General features: G+C 39.0%; 4 protein-coding genes across 4 annotated transcripts; 2 read left to right on the forward strand and 2 right to left on the reverse strand.

Moving 5' to 3' along the window:
- Nucleotides 1–5: 5 nt before the first annotated feature.
- Nucleotides 6–465, forward strand: LOC135124537 (large ribosomal subunit protein eL29). Its single transcript, XM_064049665.1, has 3 exons — nucleotides 6–126; nucleotides 181–245; nucleotides 298–465. The coding sequence occupies exons 1-3, from the start codon at nucleotides 90–92 to the stop codon at nucleotides 403–405; spliced, it is 210 nt and encodes a 69-aa protein (XP_063905735.1). The 5' UTR covers nucleotides 6–89; the 3' UTR covers nucleotides 406–465.
- A 25-nt stretch (nucleotides 466–490) lies between these two features.
- LOC135124533 (protein SEC13 homolog) lies at nucleotides 491–1,600 on the reverse strand. The gene has a single exon (XM_064049662.1). The coding sequence runs from the start codon at nucleotides 1,494–1,496 to the stop codon at nucleotides 567–569; it is 930 nt and encodes a 309-aa protein (XP_063905732.1). The 5' UTR covers nucleotides 1,497–1,600; the 3' UTR covers nucleotides 491–566.
- A 160-nt stretch (nucleotides 1,601–1,760) lies between these two features.
- Nucleotides 1,761–2,511, forward strand: LOC135124536 (ATP synthase-coupling factor 6, mitochondrial-like). The gene is made up of 3 exons (XM_064049664.1): nucleotides 1,761–1,867; nucleotides 1,989–2,149; nucleotides 2,295–2,511. Exons 2-3 carry the CDS (start codon nucleotides 1,989–1,991, stop codon nucleotides 2,461–2,463), a joined length of 330 nt encoding a protein of 109 aa, XP_063905734.1. The 5' UTR covers nucleotides 1,761–1,867; the 3' UTR covers nucleotides 2,464–2,511.
- Pole1 (DNA polymerase epsilon subunit 1) lies at nucleotides 2,499–23,091 on the reverse strand. Its single transcript, XM_064049659.1, has 14 exons — nucleotides 22,980–23,091; nucleotides 22,811–22,934; nucleotides 22,546–22,764; nucleotides 22,268–22,497; nucleotides 21,586–22,218; nucleotides 19,922–20,649; nucleotides 19,431–19,872; nucleotides 13,841–14,647; nucleotides 12,874–13,782; nucleotides 12,460–12,819; nucleotides 3,533–4,778; nucleotides 3,202–3,446; nucleotides 2,998–3,152; nucleotides 2,499–2,948 (listed from the first exon to the last, which is right to left on the reverse strand). Exons 1-14 carry the CDS (start codon nucleotides 23,051–23,053, stop codon nucleotides 2,515–2,517), a joined length of 6,606 nt encoding a protein of 2,201 aa, XP_063905729.1. The 5' UTR covers nucleotides 23,054–23,091; the 3' UTR covers nucleotides 2,499–2,514.
- Between the last annotated feature and the right edge of the window lie 192 nt (nucleotides 23,092–23,283).

Consider the following 23,283-nt stretch of genomic DNA (forward strand, 5'->3'; position numbering starts at 1 on the left):
CAACGTGGTGCGACATAACCTCTTTATTTCCAACCATCTTGGAAGTTGTACTGTGCAGAAAATTTAACGGAATTTGGTAATAAAACGCCATGGCAAAGTCGAAGAATCACACGAATCATAATCAGAGTAAGTATATTGTTTCACTTTGACTATTTTTATTGATTTGTGTTGTGTTATTAGACCGCAAGGCTCACCGTAATGGAATCAAGAAACCCAAGCGTTTCCGCCATGAATCCACTCTGGGGGTGAGAATTGTTGCTCTTTAAGGGTAACCGAAAGTCATTTTTATCGTTTCAGATGGACGCCAAGTTTTTGAGGAACCAACGATTCTCAAAGCGACACAACTTGAGTACAGCCAAACAATGTCTCCGAGCTGCTGAACGCAAATCAAAAGCTAAGAAATAATTACTCTTAATTAATTTTTTATAAGTTCGATGTGTTTATAGTAATAAACAGTGACCAAAACTGGGTTGTTTTTGATATAAAACGGTTAACCTTAAAAGTATATATTTTTACAAAATGTAATACATAATTCAGCTATACTGAGAGGTTTGTTCAACAAACACTTATTGGTTATTAATCTGTCCTTGTCCTTTTACCACGTCGCTCACGCACTGCCAATTTCCCTGCAAATTTTGCTTCCACAGAGTAATCTTATTGTCGCCCCCTGATACCGCTAAAATATTTCCATTCAGCGACCAGCTCACATTCCAGACAACATCGTCAAACGTCTGCAAAACCGTCGAATTCCAATTCGTCCCGTCGTCGCTCGTCCAAATAATGACCCTCCTATCTTGTGAACAGCTGGCGATGGTGTGATGGTGCAGCCCCACCGACGGGGCCCACGCTACGTCTCTAACCCAATCCGAATGCACCTCCAATTTGTTCTCCTCAACCCATCTATCATCCTCTTCTCGCCAAATTTTCACCAGATTATCACAACCCCCAGAAACTAGCCTCTTCACCAGCTTTTGCTCGCCCTGGCTGTAATCGCTCGTAATGGGAGTGATAGCGGGGGCCCAACTCACCGCGTTACATCCAATAGCGTGGGCGTTCTGGATTTTCTTGGCGTCCCAGTTGTGGGTTTCAGCAATGTACGTGAGAATAGAGATGGAGCCGTCGCTGCTGCCGCAAGCTAAAACCAGGCCATACTCTGGGGGAGCGAACTGGACTGAATTCACGCTGGAATCGTGGTTGGCGTACTCGTAGTATTTAGAGAACTTGCCGTTTTGTTCTTTCCATATTATAACTTTGCGGTCGTAGGAGCACGAAGCTAGGAGATTACCGAACTTGGGGTGGCTCCAGGCGATCTGCCAGACGGGGCCGAAGTGGCCTTTAAGGTCGTCGAGGAGAGCGGTGCCTCCGTTTTTGATGTCGTACACTTTGACGCTGTTGTCCGAGGAACAAGTGGCCAAGCGAAGTCCGTAGTAGTCGACTTCGGCGTCGTGGACCATGTCTTCGTGGCCGGTGTCGATGGAATTGAGGATTGAGACCATTGTGGAGCTCAAGGGGGCTCACTGTGCGACAAATTGACAAATACGTGGAACTTGAAATTGACAAATTTGACAGGTACACCGTAATTGTTGCCAATGCAAACCCAGCGGAGCGGAAGTTACTAGATTTTTTTTCAAATTTGTTAATTTTCTTTAAAAACTATGTAGTTTTTATTTAGAAATATCGACTATTTTCTAGGCTCCAAGTGATATTATTGTTTACTAAACAAAATAAATACGAATCAATACGAATATAAAATTGACGTATGCAATGCCAACGTAAATCCAACGGATCAAAAATAACCAGAGGTTGAAGGAAATTAGGGGTCGAAGGCAGTTTCTGAATTTTTCTCTATTTCCCGTTGTTCTGCACGGTGAGTAATTATTTTTCTTCATTAGTTATAACGCTGGTTCGAATTTTATCGACCAGGGAAGAATTTTTCCTTTAAGTTAATATCTTTCAAGTGTTACATAACACATAACCTCACTTTTCAGATGTTGTCCTACCAGTTTTTGGAAAATATCCATAAAACAGCCCGAGCCGTGGTTCACAAGCGCAACATTGGAATCTTGGCGCCTTGTTTACAGAAAGCCACCGACCCCATCCAACAGCTATTTATTGAAAAAATCAGGGAATACAAACAGAAAAGTACTGGGTAAGTTCTCTTTTAGTCAGGGATCTGACGTAACAAGATCAATTTGACTGCTTATCCGTTAAAAAATGCTTGAGAAGTTTCGTCTCTGAAATGACTGTAATACTTTCAAACAGAATAATAATAATAATATGTAATCTTTTAAAAGTGGCAAGTTGGTGGAGCCTTCCCCTGACATTGAAAAAGAACTTAAATCTGAGTTGGAGAAGGTCTCCCGAGTGTATGGCGGGGGCCCTGGCGTCGACATGACAAAGTTCCCAACCATCAAATTTGACGACCCAGTCATTGATCCCATCAATCTAGAAACCAAGAAGTAGATTCCATAAAATAGTCGTTGTAATGTTAATAAAGCTTTAAAGTAAGAACGTTTATTGAATCAAGTTTAGGATTTGGTTCGTGGTTTCGCTTAAAGCTAACATACTGAAAGTCTCCGCCAGAGACTGGAACGTTTCAATCAATTTCACTAAATCACTTTTGGAAATCAGACATTTGAATTCGCCCGCGCATTGGCACCGCGTTATAAGATTCTCCATTTTGATTTGGGCGCATTTTTTACACTGTAAGTCCTGAAGGTTGTACGCTAGGAATTTCCTGTTAATCGTGTCAAGCAAGAACAGCTCCATTTCGGCGTTATCGTACGGGGAATTACACAGGGGGCACAACCAAGCTGAGTCCGATCGGTACTGATCTCTTCCTAAATCTATGTCTCTGCAGTGGTTGCAAGCCTTGCAGATGACTTGTGGTATGACGTAAGAGACAGAGTAGTCTCTCCAGTCGGCTTTTTCCGAAAACTCGCCAATACCTAAATGAACACACAAGTAAAATATGTCGTCAAAAATAAAAACGCCTACCAATCAAACGCAACAAATTGCTCTTCAAATGATCTACAGTGTCTCTGATGGCCGAATCCAACCCTAAAACCTGACAAATGGCCTTGACGAATTCGAGGGCGGGGTTTGAGCCGCCTGGGAGGGGCTTCAAACGGTTGTTAATTCTTTCTGTGATCCTAGAAATCAAGCGTTAGATACTGGCGTTTTTTTTTACGTGAAACGTACTGAAACAGCTTTTGACTGATCTCTCCAGATAAAATTTCTTTCGCATATTCGACGACGTCTTCGTCAGCACCTAAACCCAAAGACGGCTGGCTTAAAACGGCCCTCGCGATCGTGGTGTTTTCTTTTTCCTTCATTTTTGTGTAGACTGCATTAATGTATCCAGCAATCACAGCGCTGAAGTTGTTGCGGCAACCCCCATTCTCGGGCAGGCGCTCCGCCAAGTTCCAGTTCATCACCACTGTTGGCTAAAATTTTAGGATTTAAATGTAGAAGAACCGAGATTGGTCAATTTAATCTCCGCCTCTTTTATGGACCAATCGGCAATACTTACGCCATCATCTTTCTCCTCCTCATCATCTTCCTCTTCATTCTGTCCCTCATCCACTTCATTCTGCAAACTCTCCGGCAGCTTCCCCTGAATCCCTCCAAAATTCGCCGTGTCCAGCCACACCAAATGCTCCCAGCACTGCCTATACGTAATCTCCAACGAATGAAACAACTCCTTATTCCTGATCGACGTCACGACGAACTCCACATTCGCTATCGCATCTTCCACGCTCTTCTTCTTCGAGCAAATAACGATCTTATTAAAATTCGCATAAACGATCGTACAACCCAACCGCTTAAACTCTGCTACCAGCTGCAAGAACAACTTCTTCATTAAATTCTGCAACGTCCTCAGCAGCGCCGGATCGTACAACAGCGCCTTCGGCGACCTCAGCCACCTGTAGAAGTGTATGACTTGAAAATCGGCGAACACGTTTCTGTACAACGAGATATCCCTCATCCAGGTGCTCGCCATCGTGCGCAAAATCTTGAACGCTTCGGCGCACCGCGCCGTCTCATCGTACGTCGTCACCGACGAGTTATCGCCCACTAGGTCCTCGACTGACGTCATGGCGGCGGCGTCGAACGCCGTTATGGCGCTGGTGCCTTCGATGTCGGTCACGTGGTGCGACTGCAGCAACGTGTTGATGGCGAGACTGTCGACGTCCAGCTCCACGCACACGCTGGAGTACCACCCGGGGACGTTGCACACCTCGCTCGAGCCCTCTTGGTTCTCCGCCAACAAGCGGGAGTCGTTTTCTTGGACGCCCCCCAAGTCGGGTTTGTCGGTGGGGGAACACCACAAGACGTGGTTGTGTCTCGAGAGGTGACGCGCGTAGAAGAGGTCGGCGCCGAAGAGGGCGGGATCCGCGGGCATGTTTCCGAGAGGCAGGTGGAAGTAGCGGCTCTGCTCGGTCATGAGGTCGAGGACTTTCTCGCTGTTCAGGTAGTGGCGGACGAGGGCTCGGGCGCCAATTTTTTGCCAGTCCATCACGTTGTAGAGTTCTTCTACGTCTTGGATGTGGACTTGGACTTGGGGGAACTCGGTTATGAGCGGGATGCCGGAGCGTAGGGTGGAGATTTCGGTGGTGGATTGAATGGCGAGGTAAGTGGGGCCTTTCTTTTCGTCTTTGTAAAGTTGGAGGGCTTTCTGGAGGGTTTTGTAGACGTGGGGGAGGTCGGTTTCGACACGGACTTCGAATGTGACTGCGTCGGGAGGAAGGGAGTCTTCCTCGGTGCCGGATTCTTTTCTGAAAGGATAAGGCGGTTTCAGGAGAGTATTTTAAAAATTAGATATATCGATTTAAAAAAATATATATTGTGGGGACCGAATTTGAACTAAAATTTCGCGCTGAAAAAAATTAACAGCGGTGCGAAATCACATTTGAATAATTTTGAAATTCAATAAAAAAAAATCGTTAAACAAGCAACCATGTGCACGTTAACGCTTTTTGGGTAGTTGGTAGCTCGCTAGGGAATTCTAGTTAGAGGGTTGGTAGGGACAAGATGGCTGGTTGGTGGAGGAAGGTGAAAGCGTCATTGTTGGTTTGGTTCTGTGTTGAAAAGACGCGGTGAGTTAGGTTAAGTTTAGCTGGTTTGATAGTTAATAAAAGGGAGGAAGCCTTTGTTTAACGACAATTAATCGTAACGACGACGACGCCACAGTTTCCCCATCGCGTGTAGCTATTTTGATTCATTGTTTGTAAATTCACAGTTCATGTTAGGAGTTTAATCGTCAACTAGTTCTAACGCAATTTAACAATCAGGAAAGTGTTTAGATAAACACCTACAGGAGTTTTCATGAGATTCACTTAGTCAGGAGCTCAGGAGTCGTTTGATTTTGTTTGTATAATTATGAATAAGGTTTCTGGATGCTAATACTGAAGTGTTACATTATAACACATCTCAATTATTCATACAAGATTGCTAATAGTTCATTTACGGCAGTTAAATTAACCTAACGTTGTCCCACTGTGGAAAAAGACCGTCGAAAAGTGCAGCACCCTCAAAACAAATTGTTTCAAGTAACCAATCACTTGGATCATGGCATAATGTAACATCATATAAATTCTTTGTTTGAATCGTTGATAAGGTGTGGCATAATTGAACATAATGTAAACTCTTTGTTTGAATTGTTGATAAAGTGTGGCAAATATTAATCTCATGTAAATTTGTTAGCTTTGCAATTTTCACCTCATACAATATTTCTCTATCTCATAATTTTAACTTCAATAATTTTCTTTGTTGTATAATTTAAATTGAACGTAAACTTTCGTGCTCTGCAGCTTCTAACCTCACGTAATATTTTATCTTCACAAGTTTATTTCACACCAGAGCTTTTGCTAGTTTTTGTTTTTAAATATTTTGTTGATTAATGCTTCCATCATAAGATTGTCTGATGTCCAATCTTAATCTCAGATAAGAATTCTTTGCTTTTTAAAAATTTCGCGGGAGTGTCTGGCGAATTTAAATGTTGTTATTGCTCTTTTTGAAACTTTAACACTTCTTCGGTTGTAGTTTAATACTAGAGTCATATAAATTGAACATTTAAATGGAATTGAGGTAAATAACACAGAAACACGTGGCGGAAGCGGAGTGCGCGGTTCTTTGCTGGCGGTCGCGCCATATGCACAAAAGAGGCAGACCTTAGATAGAAGTCAGGGGAGCGGTCGAGATGACGTAACGCTCGCGCCTTATTCCAATGGCCGGGATTTTCAACCATGAGTTTGCGGCCGTAACAGCCTGTTAGCGCGGCACGTTTCTTCAATAGGTAGAGGGATGCTGGGCGGCATGTGCTTGCCAATAGAGTAAAATCACCGTCGTGGAGGGAGAACAACCACAACCAGTAGCCTCAAACTCCGCTCGTGCTACAACACCACCTATGGGTAATTTTGTTGTGCTCTAGAATGAAATTGATATAGTTCGATCATCACACTCTTATAGCGCTCTGGTGCCACTGTCGCTGTGCGCCTTGCCGCAGTTTTTTTTTTTTCATTATGTTCTCTTGTTGACTGCCATAATTTTAAATTTGCCGCCGCACGTCCGCAATAACTTGTGTATTTGCATCCAGTTACTTTAATTCTGATTTTTCTTTGTTTCTATTAAATTTGTGGTATTCAAATAATTGCATTTATTCAGAATGTTTAATTTGATTCATTCCAAGTTAGGCAAGTTTTTTTTTTGTAGCTGAGAACTATGGTCAGTTTTTTTTGTCAGTGGAAGAATAAATGATTTTGTGTCCTCCATATATTTTGTGTTTTAAATAAAACATAGCGGTACTTTTCCAACCTTGGAGACCACCACTTTGCATCTGAACGCATTCCGCCACACAAAAAAAAAAATTGGTCTAAAGAGTTTAGATAGTACTTCCCTCGCTGTCGGAAACGTGACGACTGCATGTCTATTATGTTTTTTTTTTCGCAGTAGATTTCATTTTTTTTTGAGTCACCCGGTATATGGAAATTAAAAAAATATGAATGGAATGATAAATTACAAGTACAGACTCATCATATTTTGTATATTCTAGATAGGATTTATTCGGCAAACTTTTGAGCTGACGTCATCAGTTTTTTGTAGAAGATAACCAAATATATTTTGACTAAAAATTTATTATCCTCTTTATAACCTTAAAACATTTGCAAGATTTCAAAACATTCGGTTCTGAAGTTCCTGATTAAATCAATAAAATACATTTACCCATTCATTAATTTTTTTGGGTCACCCTGTATATGCAAATCCAAAAACTATGAATGGAATGATAAATCACAAGAAAAGACTCATCATATTTTGTACATTTTAGATACGATTTATTTAGCAAAATTTTGTGGTGACGTCATAAATTTTTTAGGGGGGATGAGCAAATACATTTTAATCAAAAACTTACCATGCTTATGATAACTTTAAAACACCTTCAAGATTTCAAAGCATTCGGTTTTGTAGTTCCTGAGTAAATCAGTAAAATAAATTTACGCATTCATTAATTTTTTTGAGTCACCCTGTATATGCAAATCCAAAAAATATGAATGGAGTGATATATCACAAGCATAGACTCATCATATTTTGTACATTTTACATAGGATTTATTTGGCAAACTTTTGAGCTGACGTCATCAAGTTTTTGGAGGGGATAACCAAATATATTTTGACTAAAGATTTATGATGCTCTTTATAGCCTTAAAACATCTGCAACATTTCAAAACATTCGGGTTAGCAGATTCAAAATTAAATTGCAAAATGTTTTTATAATTTTGATTTTTTTTCCAAAAATCTGGACGTTTCGGGTAAAAACTCAATTCGGGGTCGTAAACTACATGTGTAGGACTATGTTATTTTATACAATTTAAGACCCATTTACTATGTACAATTTTGAAGTGACGTCATCGCATTGGTGGTGGGGATGATTGGACAAATTTTGGTTAGCGTTTTACCATCTACATGATATTACTAATATAAGTACAAAATTTCACAACAATCGGTCCGGTACTTTCGGAGATTATCTGTCTAATAAAAATCCGGGACGGCAGACAGACGGACAGACGGACGGACAGACGGACAGACAGACGGACAGACAGACGGAAATGGGAGACCTATTTCTTCGTCTTCTAGAGGTCATGAAAGATCGAGAAAACGTAAAAGTAGAGAGTCAGCCGACGGACTCGATTACAATACTTCCTTTGCTTACGCTCGGGAAGTAAAAACAAACACAATGTAGGGTTCCATTTTGTTAGACGATCACAGTCAAGCCCAAATTTTTGAATTTTTGAAACTTTCGCGAGCTTTTTACTTCCCGAGCGTAAGCAAAGGAAGTATTGTAATCGAGTCCGTCGGCCGACTCTCTACTTTTACGTTTTCTCGATCTTTCATGACCCCTAGAAGACGAAGAAATAGGTCTCCCATTTCCGTCTGTCTGTCCGTCCGTCTGTCCGTCTGTCCGTCTGTTGTCCCGGATTTTTATTAGACAGATAATCTCCGAAAGTACTCGACCGATTGTTGTGAAATTTTGTACTTATATTAAGAATATCATGTAGATGGTAAAACGCTAACCAAAATTTGTCTAATCATCCCCACCACTAATGCGATGACGTCACTTCAAAATTGTACATAGTAAATGGGTTTTCAATTGTATAAAATAACATAGTCCTACACATGTAGTTTACAACTCTGAATCGACTTTTCACCCGAAACGTCCAGATTTTTGGAAAAAAAATCAAAATTATAAAACAATATTTTGAAATTTAATTTTTAATCTGCTAACCAGAATGCTTTGAAATGTTGCAGATGTTTTAAGGCTATAAAGAGCATCATAAATCTTTAGTCAAAAAATATTTGCTTATCCCCTCCAAAAACTTGATGACGTCAGCTCAAAAGTTTGTGGAATAAATCATATCTAAAATGTACAAAATATGATGAGTCTGTACTTGTGATCTATCACTCCATTCATATTTTTTGGATTTGCATATACAGGGTGACTCAAAAAAATTAATGAATGCGTAAATATATTTTATTGATTTAATCAGGAACTACAAAACCGAATGCTCTGAAATCTTGCAGATGTTTTAAGGTCATAAAGAGCATAATAAATGTTTAGTCAAAATATATTTGCTTATCCCCTCCAAAAACTTGATGACGTCAGCTCGAAACTTTGCCGAATAAATCATATCTAAAATGTACAAAATATGATGAGCCTGTACTTGTCATTTATCACTCCATTAATATTTTTTGGATTTGCATATACAGAGTGACTCAAAAAAATTAATGAATGCGTAAATATATTTTATTGATTTAATCAGGAACTACAAAACCGAATGCTCTGACATCTTGCAGATGTTTTAAGGTTATAAAGAGCATAATAAATGTTTAGTCAAAATATATTTGCTTATCCCCTCCAAAAACTTGATGACGTCAGCTCGAAAATTTGCCGAATAAATCATATCTAAAATATACAAAATATGATCAGTCTGTACTTGTGATCTATCACTCCATTCATATTTTTTGGATTTGCATATACAGGGTGATTCAAGAAAATAAATGAAAGCGTAAATTTATTTTACTGATTTACTCAGGAACTACAAAACCGAATGCTTCGAAATCTTGAAGATATTTTAAAATTATCATAAGCATGGTAAATTTTTGATCAAAACGTATTTGGTCGTCCCCCCTAAAAAATTTATGATGTCACCACAAAATTTTGCTGAAAAAATCCTATCTAAAATGTACAAAATATGGTGAGTCTCTTCTTGTGATTTATCATTCCATTCAAATTTTTTCGATTTGCATATACAGGGTGACTCAAAAAAATTAATGAATGCGTAAATTTATTTTATTGATTTAATCAGGAACTACAAAACCGAATGCTTTGAAATCTTGCAGATGTTTTAAGGTTATAAAGAGCATAATAAATTTTTAGTCAAAATATATTTGGTTATCTTCTACAAAAAACTGATGACGTCAGCTCAAAAGTTTGCCGAATAAATCGTATCTAAAATGTACAAAATATGATGAGTCTGTACTTGTGATTTATCATTCCAATCATATTTTTGGATTTGTATATGCAGGGTGACTCAAAAAAAATTAATGAAGGCGTGAATTTATTTTATCGATTTAATCAGGAATTAGAAAACCGAATGCTTTGAAATCTTGGGAATATTTTAAAGTTATTATAAGCATGGTAAACTTTTGTTCAAAATGTATTTGTTCATCCCTCCTAAAAAAATTGATGACGTCACCCTTAAATTTTGCTGAATAAATCCTATCTAAAGTGCAAAAAATATGATGAGTTTGTACTTGTGATTTATCATTCCATTCATATTTTTTAGATTTTCTTAAGAGGTGGTTCAAAAAAATTAATGAAGTCAATTTATTTTATTGATTAAATTAAAGGCAACACTTATTATTAGTATTACACCCCAACCAACCCAATTTGGTAGACACAAAATTTGTTAAAGGAAAAACTCGGTTGAAACATAAGGGTAGCACGCTTATTTACATCGACTTTAACATTACAGACCTGCATTTGTTTTATGCGCTCACTTGGTTCCGCGAATGTGAAATAGACATGTTTATAATCAACCAATTGTGAATTTCACCGTCAAGAATTAAAATAAAACCCAATGTTTTATATAATAAGCGGAAGTCGAAGCAATAAAACCGATGGTCGTTTTGTTTACAGTTTCTCTGTTTGACTCTCACGTATGGTGTTACGCCTGTCATCTTAAATTAAGAATGTTTATACATACACGATTTTCAGTTGCCTCTGATACGTATACGTGAGTAAATTGTTTCGTTATTTTATTGATTATTACAAATCAATATTCAAAACGACCCAATTCATTTTCCCGAAAATTTGAGAATATAATAATTTTATTCTTAGTATTACACTACATCTATCCCAACTGATATACGTGTCCTTGCAAAAATGTTGATGACGTCATCGCAATTTTTTTTTAAATTCCCACTACAAAAATGTAATGAGAAAAAAAACACAATATATTATTTTTCAAAATTTAAGCAAATTTCAAGGTCGACAACTTACCAGTGTAGTTAGCGGAGATCACAACCCTCGCAAAACTGTAGGGTCGCGGACGTTACAGTAAATAACACGTTTTGTTGTGCATCTGTGTTGTACTCGTCTATAATATTGTAAACAAAAGAAAATGTAACTAAATAGTATGTTATATAACAGAAAACACAGAATTTACATTGTTTTCACTCTCATGTTTCAACACAGCTGCTGTACATAGCAAGGCCTTTAGAGCCGTTTGCATTGAGGGCTTAATGCTGATTGTTGTTGACATTAAATGCCAAATGAAAAAGTGACAAGCTGACAAGTTATTAGAAAAACATTCTGATTCAGTATCAGAATCGAGAGAAATTATGATTGGGGGTATGTCTTCATATGGTGCATTACCCATTAAACGCTTCCAATCATCCCTGATCAGCCGTTCACAATGTCTAATAAAATTTTGCCATTTGTCTGCACCTACTGTAGCAAGAGCCTCCCGCCATAAGGACTGTACAACACCAATAGCACCACCGTGTTCCCGAATATGTTTATTGTAATATAGTTTACACTGTCCCCACGCCAGTTCAATTGGATTATACTGACAGTGGTAGGAATATTGAAAAATAGGTGGATAATTCCTCTTGCTCTCGTCACTGCCATACCATTTATCCTGGGCATATTTATAAATCTGTTCCTTTAGGATCTCTGCTGGGTGCTTTTAAGTTGTAGTTCTAACTTCCCCACTCCGTAAGAACATAATCTATCATAAATATTGCGATAGAACGCGCTCATAGAAACGATTCAAAATTAATGCGGTTCTTGACGTTTCAAGTGACAGATCAGTCACTATTGCATTGTCGATAAAGTAAAATAAGGAGGTGTAAAAAAATACTAAACTACACAGTTAAGAGTAAATTTTTGGGTTTTGCGTGTCCTTGACCTTCGCGCCCATTTTGAAAAATAATATAGGCATGCAGTCGTCAAGTTTCCGACAGCGAGGGAAGTACTGTCTAAACTCTTTAGACCAATTTTTAAAATTTTGTTTCACATGTCAATTTAAGGCGGGATGATTGGGTTATCATAGTCCCCCTATTTTCTTGAAAATAGAGAATGCGCCCGGCGATATTTAATAATGATTAAATAATAATTGAAATTCGCGTTCCCGTGGCGCAGGGATTGGGGAGTGCTACTGACGCCGGTTAATCCGTTCACCGAAAAGAATCGAGGAATATTTATGACTTTGTTTGTCTAGTTGGGTCCTCAAAAAACCCCACATATGCTGTTTACCATTTGTCACGTACGTAACAATAACATTTATTAGTGATTTCGAAAAACTGCACAAGAAAAATGTATCAGTGTGTTTGTGACCAATAATTACAACGTCAAACGTCAACGCATATAAAATTACGTAAATAACCGAAATATACTCACTTTGCCAACCTTTCCGTCTGATACAATTTGTTCATGTTCGGCATCAAATTCGTCTTTACCGAATCCACAACCACAACGATCGCCTTCTTCAAAGGGCTCAAAAACAACCCAAACATCTGTTGGGGTTTCGTGGGGTGCCTGTGATTGTACAAATACAACCTTCGAATGGAATCCTTTGCCAAGTATTGTTGTCGCGTGGTATTCATATCCACATCCTCCAACGAGAACGTGTCTATGTTGGAGACCCCCCGCAGTACTTTACAAATACACCCGATTTTAACGAAAGTACGAAACAGAGGAGGGACCTGCGTCTCATATACCCCCTCCACATGCGGATCCGTCTGGTCCAAATACAACTTCCTTAAAAAAATTATAATAACAAAGCGCCCGACAAAACACGAACCCGAAGCTTACCGTCCGTGCTCCTGGAAGACCTCTTCAGGTACCGAATACATGTACAGATTGAACACGGGCCGCGACCTCGGCAAAGTCCGGTTACACTTCTTGAACAGTGCCCCCTCTTCCACAGCTTTCGGTTCCTTCAAGTTCGCGTAGAAGATCCTCGGTACCACCAACTTGACCTGGTGCAACTCGTTCTGAACCAACGCCCATACCCTGTACTCCCCTTGAGTCATCGTCGCTACCACCTGGATTACCTGCCACGGAACCGTCAGCAGCGTCTTTTGCGCCCTTTGTATGAACCCTCCCAAAGTACCACTAACCGTCGACCTCAACACCGCCGCACTATTCCCCACCTTCCTCTTACTCTTGTTACCCTGGTTGCGTTGTAGTGCTTGGAACACCCACTTGCGCTTCTGGAAGGCGATCCAGGCGACGCGCTGCTCTTTAGTGGTACCGTACGACGGGGGATTCCCCATGACCTCGCGCCACGTCTTGTTCAAGTCTTCGTCGCTGAAGTTTTCGTTGTCCGAGCCGCGTTTACGCTTGGAGGTGGTCACCATGGGGCGTTTCTCGCTTGGTGGTACCCGCGTGCCGAAGTCTTCCATGTCGGGTACCAGCGGCTTGGGGCAAGCAGAGAACATGTCCGTGATTCGGCGCTGCTTGAAGGTGTCGTTCTTTTCAAGCATCTTCTTGTGCAGCCAGTCGGGGTGACGCACGCGGGGTACCGGATTTGGTACTCCTTGCATGGCCGCCGGGATCGTGATGATTTTTTGGATGGCGCCACCTAGGCGTTCGATGTAGTAGTTCCAGTCGAGGATGTCGCGGATGTCGATTTCGGTCAAAGAGGAGTCTTTAAGCCACTTTCGGAGGTAGTGCCGCTGGACGGTCTCGTCGGACTGGAAGATCGCCAATGGAATTGCCCTGATCACCATTATTATTATTATCAATGAGTACTGTTCTTTGTTGATCTAGTACTTACCGTTCCGTGACCGGCGCCCCCTCGGGCTTCCTCGAAATGACATACTTGCACGCCAACCCCGCATCCTTCACCATCTGGTCGCCCAGGAACTCCGCCAACCGCTTGGCGGTGCTAATCGACGTACTTTTCTGTCCCCCGTACTCCTCGAGCTTCTTCGACATGGACCGATTCTCCGAAATCAAGTCGAACAGCTCCGAGTCGGGCATGTTGCGTCCGCGCGAGAACAGCACGTCCAGCCAGTAATCGGCGACTTGGGCCACCGCCGCGTAGCACGACTCCAGGGTGTCCCCTTTGAGGAAGGCCTCGAAAACCGACGACTGGAAGTTCTTGATCAGCTGCAACTCGCCTCTGCGCTTCACCTCGAAGCCCTTCAACTCGGCCAAAGAGCCGTCGAAGTTGAACACCGCGTACCGCTTCTTCAGTTTTTTGCCCTCTTCCTTCGACGCCGGCAGCACCATGGCCTTGTACGGGCCGTCCACTTCGAAGAAGATGGAGTTTTCGCTGCGCTCCTCGTACGCGAGGGTGTCGGCGTCGACGAGTTCGTGGTACTGGTCGTTGGTGAAGTGCTCTTTGACCATGGCGTTGAGCACGGCGTTCGGGTACGAGATGACGAGCTTGGATTTTTTCTCGTGGTTGGTGCGGACGGTGAAGTTCTCGGGAAACGACGCCGGGAGGATGCACCAGATGCCGTCGGTGTCGAGTTCGAGGGGGCGGCCAACGCGCTCAATGATCTCGCGAGCCCGCATGATGATGTTGGCGCCGGTGTAGCACACGATGCCGGCCATTTCCATGCTGTGCCAGCGGGCCCTGAAGAATTAAAATAATAATAATAATATTATTATTACGAAATAAACCCATACGCCGTCTCGGCACGACGATGGGTCTTCTAGTATGTATGAGTTTTTCTAGTGTGTAGTATGACTCATCGATGACAGCGGCCGGCGCTCGCTAGAGAAAGGCCTCGAATCGGAAGTCGCGATGGATTCCAGAAAGACCTGGATCACGAAACTTCGAGTAGAAGAGTCTGGCTTTAAATAGAGACCACCGTCGGGAACGATTATTATTCAGTTAAGAAGCCGAGTCCAGCGAGTGAGCCAATTCATCCAAGTTGCACTAGAAAGTTATTTTGTACATAATAGCTGTAATAGTTAGTCGTGTAAATTCGAGTTAGTAACAAAACAATAAATTGAGAAACAGTAGAAATGTACCAATATAGAGCCAATAATGAAAAAATTGGTTACTTCGCAGAATTTCCCTTGCTCTTGAAGTACAGCCCAACAAGCCTCGTTTCTTTGAAAAATTATAAAAATTGTTTGCGTTTCTTGTTTTCTGATAATCTCTATAAAGTAAAAACCAATTGTGTAAATAACATTCCCGCAAGTTTTTTGATTTGAATTTTTCAATTCCTCAGTTTTTCATCTTTTTTGTTTCTTCAATTTTTCGAGTTAAGTTTAAATTTCCCAGTTTTTCAATTTTCCAACTTTTAAATTTTTCAATTTTTCGTTTCGGTTTTTTATTTTCTTAATTTTTTCAATTATTTGAGTTTTCGATGTTTCGATAATTTTTTGTTTTTTCGATTTTAGTTTAGTTTTTAGTTTCGGTTTTTTTGTTTATTTTTATAATTTTTCGATTTTCCAATGTTTCCATTTTATAATTTTTTGTAAGTGTAGTAACTGGCCGAATTGCCACTTTCAAATTTTGTCGATGTGTCATGACCTCTAGAGTACGAAAAAAGTGGTCTCCCGTTTCCGTTTGTTTGTCTGTCTGTCTGTATTCATTTTTATTAGACAAGTAATCTCCGAAACTATTGAACCGATTGTTGTCAAATTTTATATCTATTAGGAATATCATGTAGATGGTTAAATATTAACTAAAATTTGGCTAATCGTCCCCACCCCCAAAAGGATGACGTCATCTCTAAAATTTATAATATATATTTTTTTCACTAGCAGCCTGGACGCATGCAAATGTCGACTCATTTAGTGGTAGCAAATTCAACTTTTGCTACCACGGGTTCAAAAAGAAAAATTGAGGTTATGTACGCAATGTTTGATGTGATTATTTCTTAAAAAATGAACAAATGTGTGCTACAAACATTACTTGAGTATACGCATGGTAGTTGGTAGACGGTAGAAGATAAAATGATTACTCAGCGACAAGTATAAACGGTTTTCTTTGTGTTGAAGATTTAGATCAAGTTTGATTAGAAATCAAAACAAAATCACGTTGCGTCAAAAAATTGAACGTTTATTTTTCAGTTTATTGTCTTATGGTTTCTACTAGTGAAAAAAATAGTATATTAACCACGGTTGCAAAGCCACTTCTAGACCTCGCACTTAGAGCCCTCGACGCTGCGCGTCTCGGGTTCTAATTTGCGCTCGGTCTAGAATGCTTGGCTCTGCAACCTTGGCTAATAATATACTATTTTAATCTCATAAAGTAAGATACTCCTGCTGTGTGAACCCGTGTCGAATTTTCACCCTAGACATCCAGAATTTTTGGAAAAAATTCAAAACTGAATATCAATATTTTGCAATATAACTTTGAAACTGCAAAACCCAATGCCCTGAAATTTTGTAAATATTTTAGGGTTATCGTGGTCATAGTAAATCGTTAAGCAAAATTGATTCGTTTATCGTATCCCCTCCCAAAAAATTGATGACGTCATCTCAAAATTTTGTTAAGGGAAAATTCATTTGGAACGAACGCCCAGCACGCTTCTTCACATTTACGTTAACGTAACAGACATATACATACATATACATTTACCTTTATTTTAACTTAATACAAGGATTCTCATAAAAAAAAATAAAATTCGCATAATCATAAATTATAATTTTTCGAAAAAGCTGGATTTGTTTTATTGTATTTTAGGGGCGAAAGAAGTTCTGTCGAGATAACCTTCGGCCAATTTTTAATTTAAATTTTTCGTTTCTTCAGTTTTTCGATTTGGAATTTTTCTATTTTTGATTTCTTTGTTTTAATTTTACGACATGCAACTGTTCAAGTCTTCATTTAAATTTTTCAGTTTTTCGATTTGTAATTTTTCGTTTTCATTCTTTAGTTGGTCAATTTTTCGGTTTTATACAGGGTGACTCAAAAAAATTAATGAATGTTCGAATTTATTTTATTGATGAGGAACTACAAAACCGAATGCTTTGAAATCTTGGACATGTTTTAAAGTTATCATAGGCATTGTAAATTTTTAGTCACAATGTATTTGCTCATCCCCCCCTAAAAAATTTATGACGTCACCTCAAAATTTTGCTGAATAAATGCTTAAATGTGTAAAGAATGATGAGTCTATACTTATGATTTATCACTGCATTAATATTTTTTAGATTTGCTTATACAGGGTGTCTGAAAAAAATTAATGACTGAGTCAATTACTTTTATTGATTAAATCAAGAATTACAAAAATGTAATACGAAAAAAGACATAATGGGCTTGCAGTCGTCACGCTCCCGACAGCGAGGGAAGTACTGTCTAAACTCTTTAGACCAATTTTTCTTTTTGTCAATGTGCAATTTTTTAAATTTTAGATTTTTCAAGTATGGATTTTTTTATTTTCCGTTTTTTGAACTTTAGATGTTTCTCGATTTTTTTAAATTTGTCATTCCTTCAATTTTTGATCTGCAATTTTTCTAGTTCTCATTTTAAATATGTAATAACAATTATAATACATAGTTTTAAAAATTTTTCACTTTTTCAATATTACGATTTTAGAATTCTTCTATCTTTTAATTATTGGATTTTAAAACTTTTTCCTTTATGTATTCGATTTTTCAATTTTCCGATTTTTAATTTTTCAATTTCTCGATCTTTAATTTTTCGATTTTTCAATCTTCCAATGTTACAGTTTTTCGACTTCACAATTTTTTCGATTTTTAAGTTTGTCCATTTTTAATTTTTCAATGTTTTACTGTTTCGTTTCTGCAGATTTTTATTTTGCAATTTTTTGTGATTTTTTTTGGTTGTCGATTTTTTATTTTTCTGTTTTGAGCTTCTCGAATAAAAAATGAAAACTTTGAAAAATCTAAAACTTGAAAACTAAGAACTTGAATAATAAAATTGAAGAAATCAAAAATGCAAAAATCATACGATCAAAAATTGAGAAACTTAAAAATCGAGAAATCCAAAATTGAAAAATTGAATAAACGAAAAATGATAGAATCGAAAGAACCATTAAAAAAATTAAGAGAATTAAGGCGAAAAATTACGATAAAAAAATTGAGAAAATGAAAAAGAAGAACTTGCAAAATTGAGGAATAAACAAAAAATAAAAAACTGAGAAACTGAAAAATCAAAAAATGAAAAATGAAAAAATCTAAAAGTCCAGAAACTAAAAATTGAAAAAACAAAAAATTATGAAACCGAAACTTTGAAAAATAGAAAACGGAAAAATGAAAGAAAATGAAAAAACGAAAAATTGTGATATCAAAAAATTGCTAGACGGTAAATAAACCCAGATTTTTTTTAAATTATAAGATATGATTTTGCGAATTTTATTTTTTTTTATAACTCTTGTAAGTTAAAATAAAGATCTCTACATAATGTTAAAATAAATGTAAAGAAGCGTGCCACGTATTTATTTCAAGTGAGTTTTTCCATTACAAAATTTTATAATAATATCTATTTAGATAGATGCAGTATAATACTAATAATAACAGTATTGTATTCCCAAATTTTCTGGAAAATGTAGTGAATAGTTGTTGATTTAATTTAATTAATAAAACAAAAGTATAGGGTCATAATATTTTGCATATTTCAGAGAGGATTTATTAGACAAAATTTTGAGATGACGTCATCAATCTTGTGGGAGGGGAGAGACGAATAAATTTTGATTAACGATTTACCATGATTACGATAACCTTAAAACATTTGCTAGATTTCAGAGCATTCGGTTTTGCAGTCAAAGTTAAATTGCAAAATGTTATTTTACAATTTTGATTTTTTTTACAAAACTCTGGATGTCTCAACACGGATTCATATACCATAAAGTGCAGGAGTATTATTTTATAAAAATAAAAAAAAATTGCTGGTGGGGATGATTAGCCAATTTTTGGTTGGTGTTTTAGTATTTGACAATTGGTCCAGTAGTTTCGGAGATTATGTGTCTAATAAAAATTGATACAGACGACAGACAGACAGACTGACGGAAACGAGAGACCACTTTACGTACACTAGAGGTCATGAAACGTGGAAAAAAACATGAAAGTGCCATTCGCCCGATGGATTCGATTACTATACTTTTCTCAGGAGGTAAAAATTTTCTAATATTATTTAGGGAGAACTTCCCTTGTTTCTGAAGTACAAACAAATCTATAAGTGTACAAGTCAACATAAATAACAAGTAACGGGTGATCAAAACGTTTTCAGACTAGAATTGGTATTTGATCAAACTGCAAATGTCAAGCATAACGTCACTTGTAATTCAAAATTTTAATTTTTAACATTTACAGTTTAATCAAAGACATGAGAAATATTTCCATGGCCAATTCTAATCCGAAAACTTTTTGATCACCCGTTAAATAAGTGTGTTATTTTATAAAATTTAGATAGCATAATACAAAAACAAGGAGAAACGTACCCTCTTCTCATTACATATCCATAGAACGAATTCAAGATACACTTGTGTGCCAACTGGAGCGAATCGTACAGCACTTCTCTGTTCTTCGCCGACTTAATTTCTGAAGCGTCCCCGCCTCTAATGGCGGCAGTTACTGCTTGTTTCGCTTTTTTCGACAACCCCTTGTACTCGTACCTTCGGTCTCGGAACGCTCGTACCGTGTCCACATAGAAAGAGTTCTCCTTCTGACAAATCGTCGTGGTGCGCTCCTCCACCCTCGTCACCCTGAGCTTCTTGTACACCTTCCGGCAATACACATTCAGTCTCTTCTTCTCCAAATCGGCCTGATCCTGCTTCGACAGCTGGTGAAAAGCCCTTGGTGGCCCTCCGGGGTACTGCGACGGGAACTTCTCCGTCTCTAGCTGCTGCTGAATCCTGTGGTACTCGTTCCTGCTCGCCGGCACTGAAACCTCAACGTGAAACATCCATCAAGTGCAAAAACTACCACTCACTGAACTCCGCTCTCCACATCCACGCCATGTTCCGCTGGCAGCGCGCCCCAGGTTTGTTAAAGTCGCAAGCCGCGCAGATGGTTTCGTCCACCATGGCGCACGGCTGTAGCCGGTTCGTGAGGATGATGTTAGGGTACATCGCCCCTACGTCCAAGTGGTAGATCAACGGTCGCTCCAATCGCATTGGTTGTTCCTTCAACGCCGTTAACTGCCCGACGATTTCGTTGGTCACGTCCTCCAGGTTGGTGACGTCGGATAACGGTACGCCCTCTTCCACTTCGATGGCGTGTGCGAGAGTTCTCGGCACTTGCTCGATTAGTTTGTTTAAGGCGTCGACTTCAAGACGGAACCTGCAGGGTATGTCCGCGCGGAAGACTCCCGATTCGAGGGCTTCCACGTGGCCTCCGACGTAAGTCTCCTGGTGGAGGACGTGCCCGTCGTCTGTCATTTTATTGAGGATGGTTTCTTCCTTGTTGGGGAAGATTATGTTGCAGTGGTAGGCTTCCACCATGAGCAGGGACTCGCACAAGGTGCCGGAGCCTTTGCGCAAGACTTCGTCGGGCTCGCAAGGGATGATGGTACACAGGGCGAAGATGAAGGGGTGCACGTATTGCATGTAGAGGTAGTAGGTGGCAACGGCATCAGAAACCGAGTAGTTGGAGAGGACTTGAGGCTGAGAGACAGCCAGGGGGCACATTTCTTCAGGGTCTAATTCGACGGGGTCATAACTATAAAAAATTATTCAAGTGTTTGTAGCTGTATATCCCTGTACGCTTGTATTTTTTATTGTGGCAAGAATTCGAATTTAGCGGCACCTTTATAAGCCACCCATAACCTCAAAATTTTGTGCAGAAATCAAATGTTACATTTTTCGAATTACACATTTCCAACGTCGCATATCAATCCAAAGACGACAAAAATAATCATTTTATACGGATTTGTACCCCCTAGAATACCAAAAACTTATTTTAACCAACTTGTGAACATAACCTCACATTTCCATAAACCATGAAGACTGGATAAAGTACCCCCCAAGTGCAATATAAATACCAAAAACCGACTAATTTATTAACAGTTACTTTATAAACAAACTCCACATGTCAACAGAGATTATCGAATTATCAGACTCTGACACCTCGCCAAAACGTCCGAGATTCCCACTAAAGAAGTCCCAAAAGCAAGAAATCAAACTGGCCCGACTCAAAGGAGAAGGCTACGTCAACACCCGAGGCAACTTCATCGCAAAAAAGGAACCAGGGCCTGAATGTGGTTGTCGCAATAAATGCACACAAGAATTTTCATCAATTGAAAGAAAAAGTTTTATTGAGACCGTCTATAATGGCAGACCCAAAAATGAACAAGACTCCTATCTAATGAGCTTTATAAAAAAAGTGAAAATTGGCAGGAGACGACCTAGATATAAGGACACAATTGTGCATAGGAGCGCCACTTTCCACTACTTTGCCCCCAAAAATGACACAACAATGAGGATATGTAAAAGAGCGTTTTGTAGCTTATTTGCAGTATCAGATAAAGTGGTGTCCCGACTTTCCACGCTCGTAGCGACGAATAAACAACCAGAAGACTTACGAGGAAAATATAAGCGGCGACAGATAATAGAGATATTGATACCTTAGTGTTAAAAATAAAAACTTTTGCCTTACCGTAGTTTCGCTTTTGCCACGGCTTTTAAATTTTGAGAACCCACAGGTAAGTAGGAGTCTCTTTTCACCCAACAAAGACAGTCCATGTGGGTGGCAGGCCGGCACGAGTAGACGTCGTTTTTTTTCGAAAAGCCAATCTCTTGTTTCATATCTAAATCATAAACAGCGGCTCGCGTTTCCACAAACGGCCAATCGAAAAAATCGCCGTTGTAAGTTACAAAAACGTGGGGGCGCACGTCCATTATGTGGTCAAAAAACTTCTGGATGAGCGCCATTTCGTTGGGTTCGTTAAAAATGGTGAATTTTCCCTCAAATTCCGGCTTTGGGGTGTATTCAAAGTCCTCAATGTCCGCAGATAAAATCTCTCGATTTGTTATTAAGAAGCCCTGGCCATCTATCATGTATGAAATCATCATAATTTGGTCTGTGTTGGCGTCGGGGAATTTTAGAGGCAGTTTTGTGGTTTCTATATCAAACGCTAGAACAATGGGTTCAGGGCGTTCAATTAAGTCGCTTCTCAGGATGATGCTGGGGGGATCAGTACTTGTCGCTTTACATTTGATACTGTACCATGAGCCACAGAAGATTTTTAAGTCAATGGAGACACGTACATGGTAAGGAACATCATATTCTCTGAAATGTAACAAGTTATGTTGTTGTTATATATTCAAGTAAAAACTACCGTATGTCTAAGATGTTTTCCATTTGGTCAGTGTTTGCTTTAGTGGCGGCCACATCACCTTTATCTGTTAGAATGTCAGTCAACAGTTCTGTGTAAAATGTGTTTGCATTTTGCCTCTCTTTATTTTTTCTTACAACTTTTAAAATTTCTTTTCTGACTTTAATCAAATCAGTTTGGTTGCAGAATGACAATTTGATGTACTTTTGCTTCAGTCCAATTAAATGATTTGGCTGAAAAACTACGTCAATAAGACTACATTAAACTCAATTTTGTTTTACCAAATCTAAATCTTCCTTAGTCACAGTTTCAATTTTCCCAATCGTGCCTGAGAACTTTTTAGACAAAAACTGAGACACCTCTTGTATCAGCTCCCTTTTCGTTAAAATATAAAAATACGGCATGTAGCAATACGACACTTTAAAACGGGTCCCGTCCTCTTCCATAAAATAGAAATCAACGGCGGCCACTAACCGTTTATCTTCATCCAAGATTTCGCTCTACGACAACTTGTTGAAAACTTGTCCAAACAACGTCCCAACTCACCCCATGCATATTTAGCAAAAACCCCGTCCTCTCTACGTGATCCCGGACTCTTTCAAAGCCGTACTTGGCGTCAATTGTATCATTTTCGATGATTTGACGCAACCTCGCTTCAGAAGTTTCTTCTCTGAAAAAAACTTAAAGTCACGAATACAAAAAGGGTAAGACGCACCTGTTAATGTCTGTGTTTCTTTTAAACGATTTCACATCGCGCTCAGGGCGATATTTATCTGTGATTTCTTGCATTGTTTTGGGGAGGTTGAAAGTAACCTGTTGATGTTGCTTTCGCGCTTTTTGACGTTAGGGACAACGGGTTTGAGAGATTGGTATGACATGTAAACTTGAAATTGAAATGTTTGAAAAATTTGCGAAATAATAATTAAATACATATTACGAAAGGCTTAATTACATTGTGTTTATTATTTTGCAGTGAGAAATCGTTGGCAGCTGATTTCTATGCCATTTAAAAAAATGTT

The sequence above is a fragment of the Zophobas morio genome, unplaced genomic scaffold (genome assembly GCF_036711695.1).
Source record: "Zophobas morio isolate AGI-343-1 ecotype UQ-CSIRO unplaced genomic scaffold, CSIRO_AGI_Zmor_V1 ptg000007l, whole genome shotgun sequence".
Taxonomy (NCBI): domain Eukaryota; kingdom Metazoa; phylum Arthropoda; class Insecta; order Coleoptera; family Tenebrionidae; genus Zophobas; species Zophobas morio.

Coding starts and splice junctions, on each gene's coding strand:
- LOC135124537 (XM_064049665.1), top strand. CDS start 90: ATGGCAAAGTCGAAGAATCACACGAATCATAATCAGA. Junction 127..180: donor TCACACGAATCATAATCAGA/GTAAGTATATTG, acceptor TTGTGTTATTAG/ACCGCAAGGCTCACCGTAAT. Junction 246..297: donor GCCATGAATCCACTCTGGGG/GTGAGAATTGTT, acceptor TTATCGTTTCAG/ATGGACGCCAAGTTTTTGAG.
- LOC135124533 (XM_064049662.1), bottom strand. CDS start 1,496: ATGGTCTCAATCCTCAATTCCATCGACACCGGCCACGAAGACATGGTC.
- LOC135124536 (XM_064049664.1), top strand. CDS start 1,989: ATGTTGTCCTACCAGTTTTTGGAAAATATCCATAAAACAGCCCGAGCC. Junction 2,150..2,294: donor TACAAACAGAAAAGTACTGG/GTAAGTTCTCTT, acceptor ATCTTTTAAAAG/TGGCAAGTTGGTGGAGCCTT.
- Pole1 (XM_064049659.1), bottom strand. CDS start 23,053: ATGCAAGAAATCACAGATAAATATCGCCCTGAGCGCGATGTGAAATCG. Junction 22,935..22,979: donor AGAAACACAGACATTAACAG/GTGCGTCTTACC, acceptor AGTTTTTTTCAG/AGAAGAAACTTCTGAAGCGA. Junction 22,765..22,810: donor TTTTGCTAAATATGCATGGG/GTGAGTTGGGAC, acceptor AAGTTGTCGTAG/AGCGAAATCTTGGATGAAGA.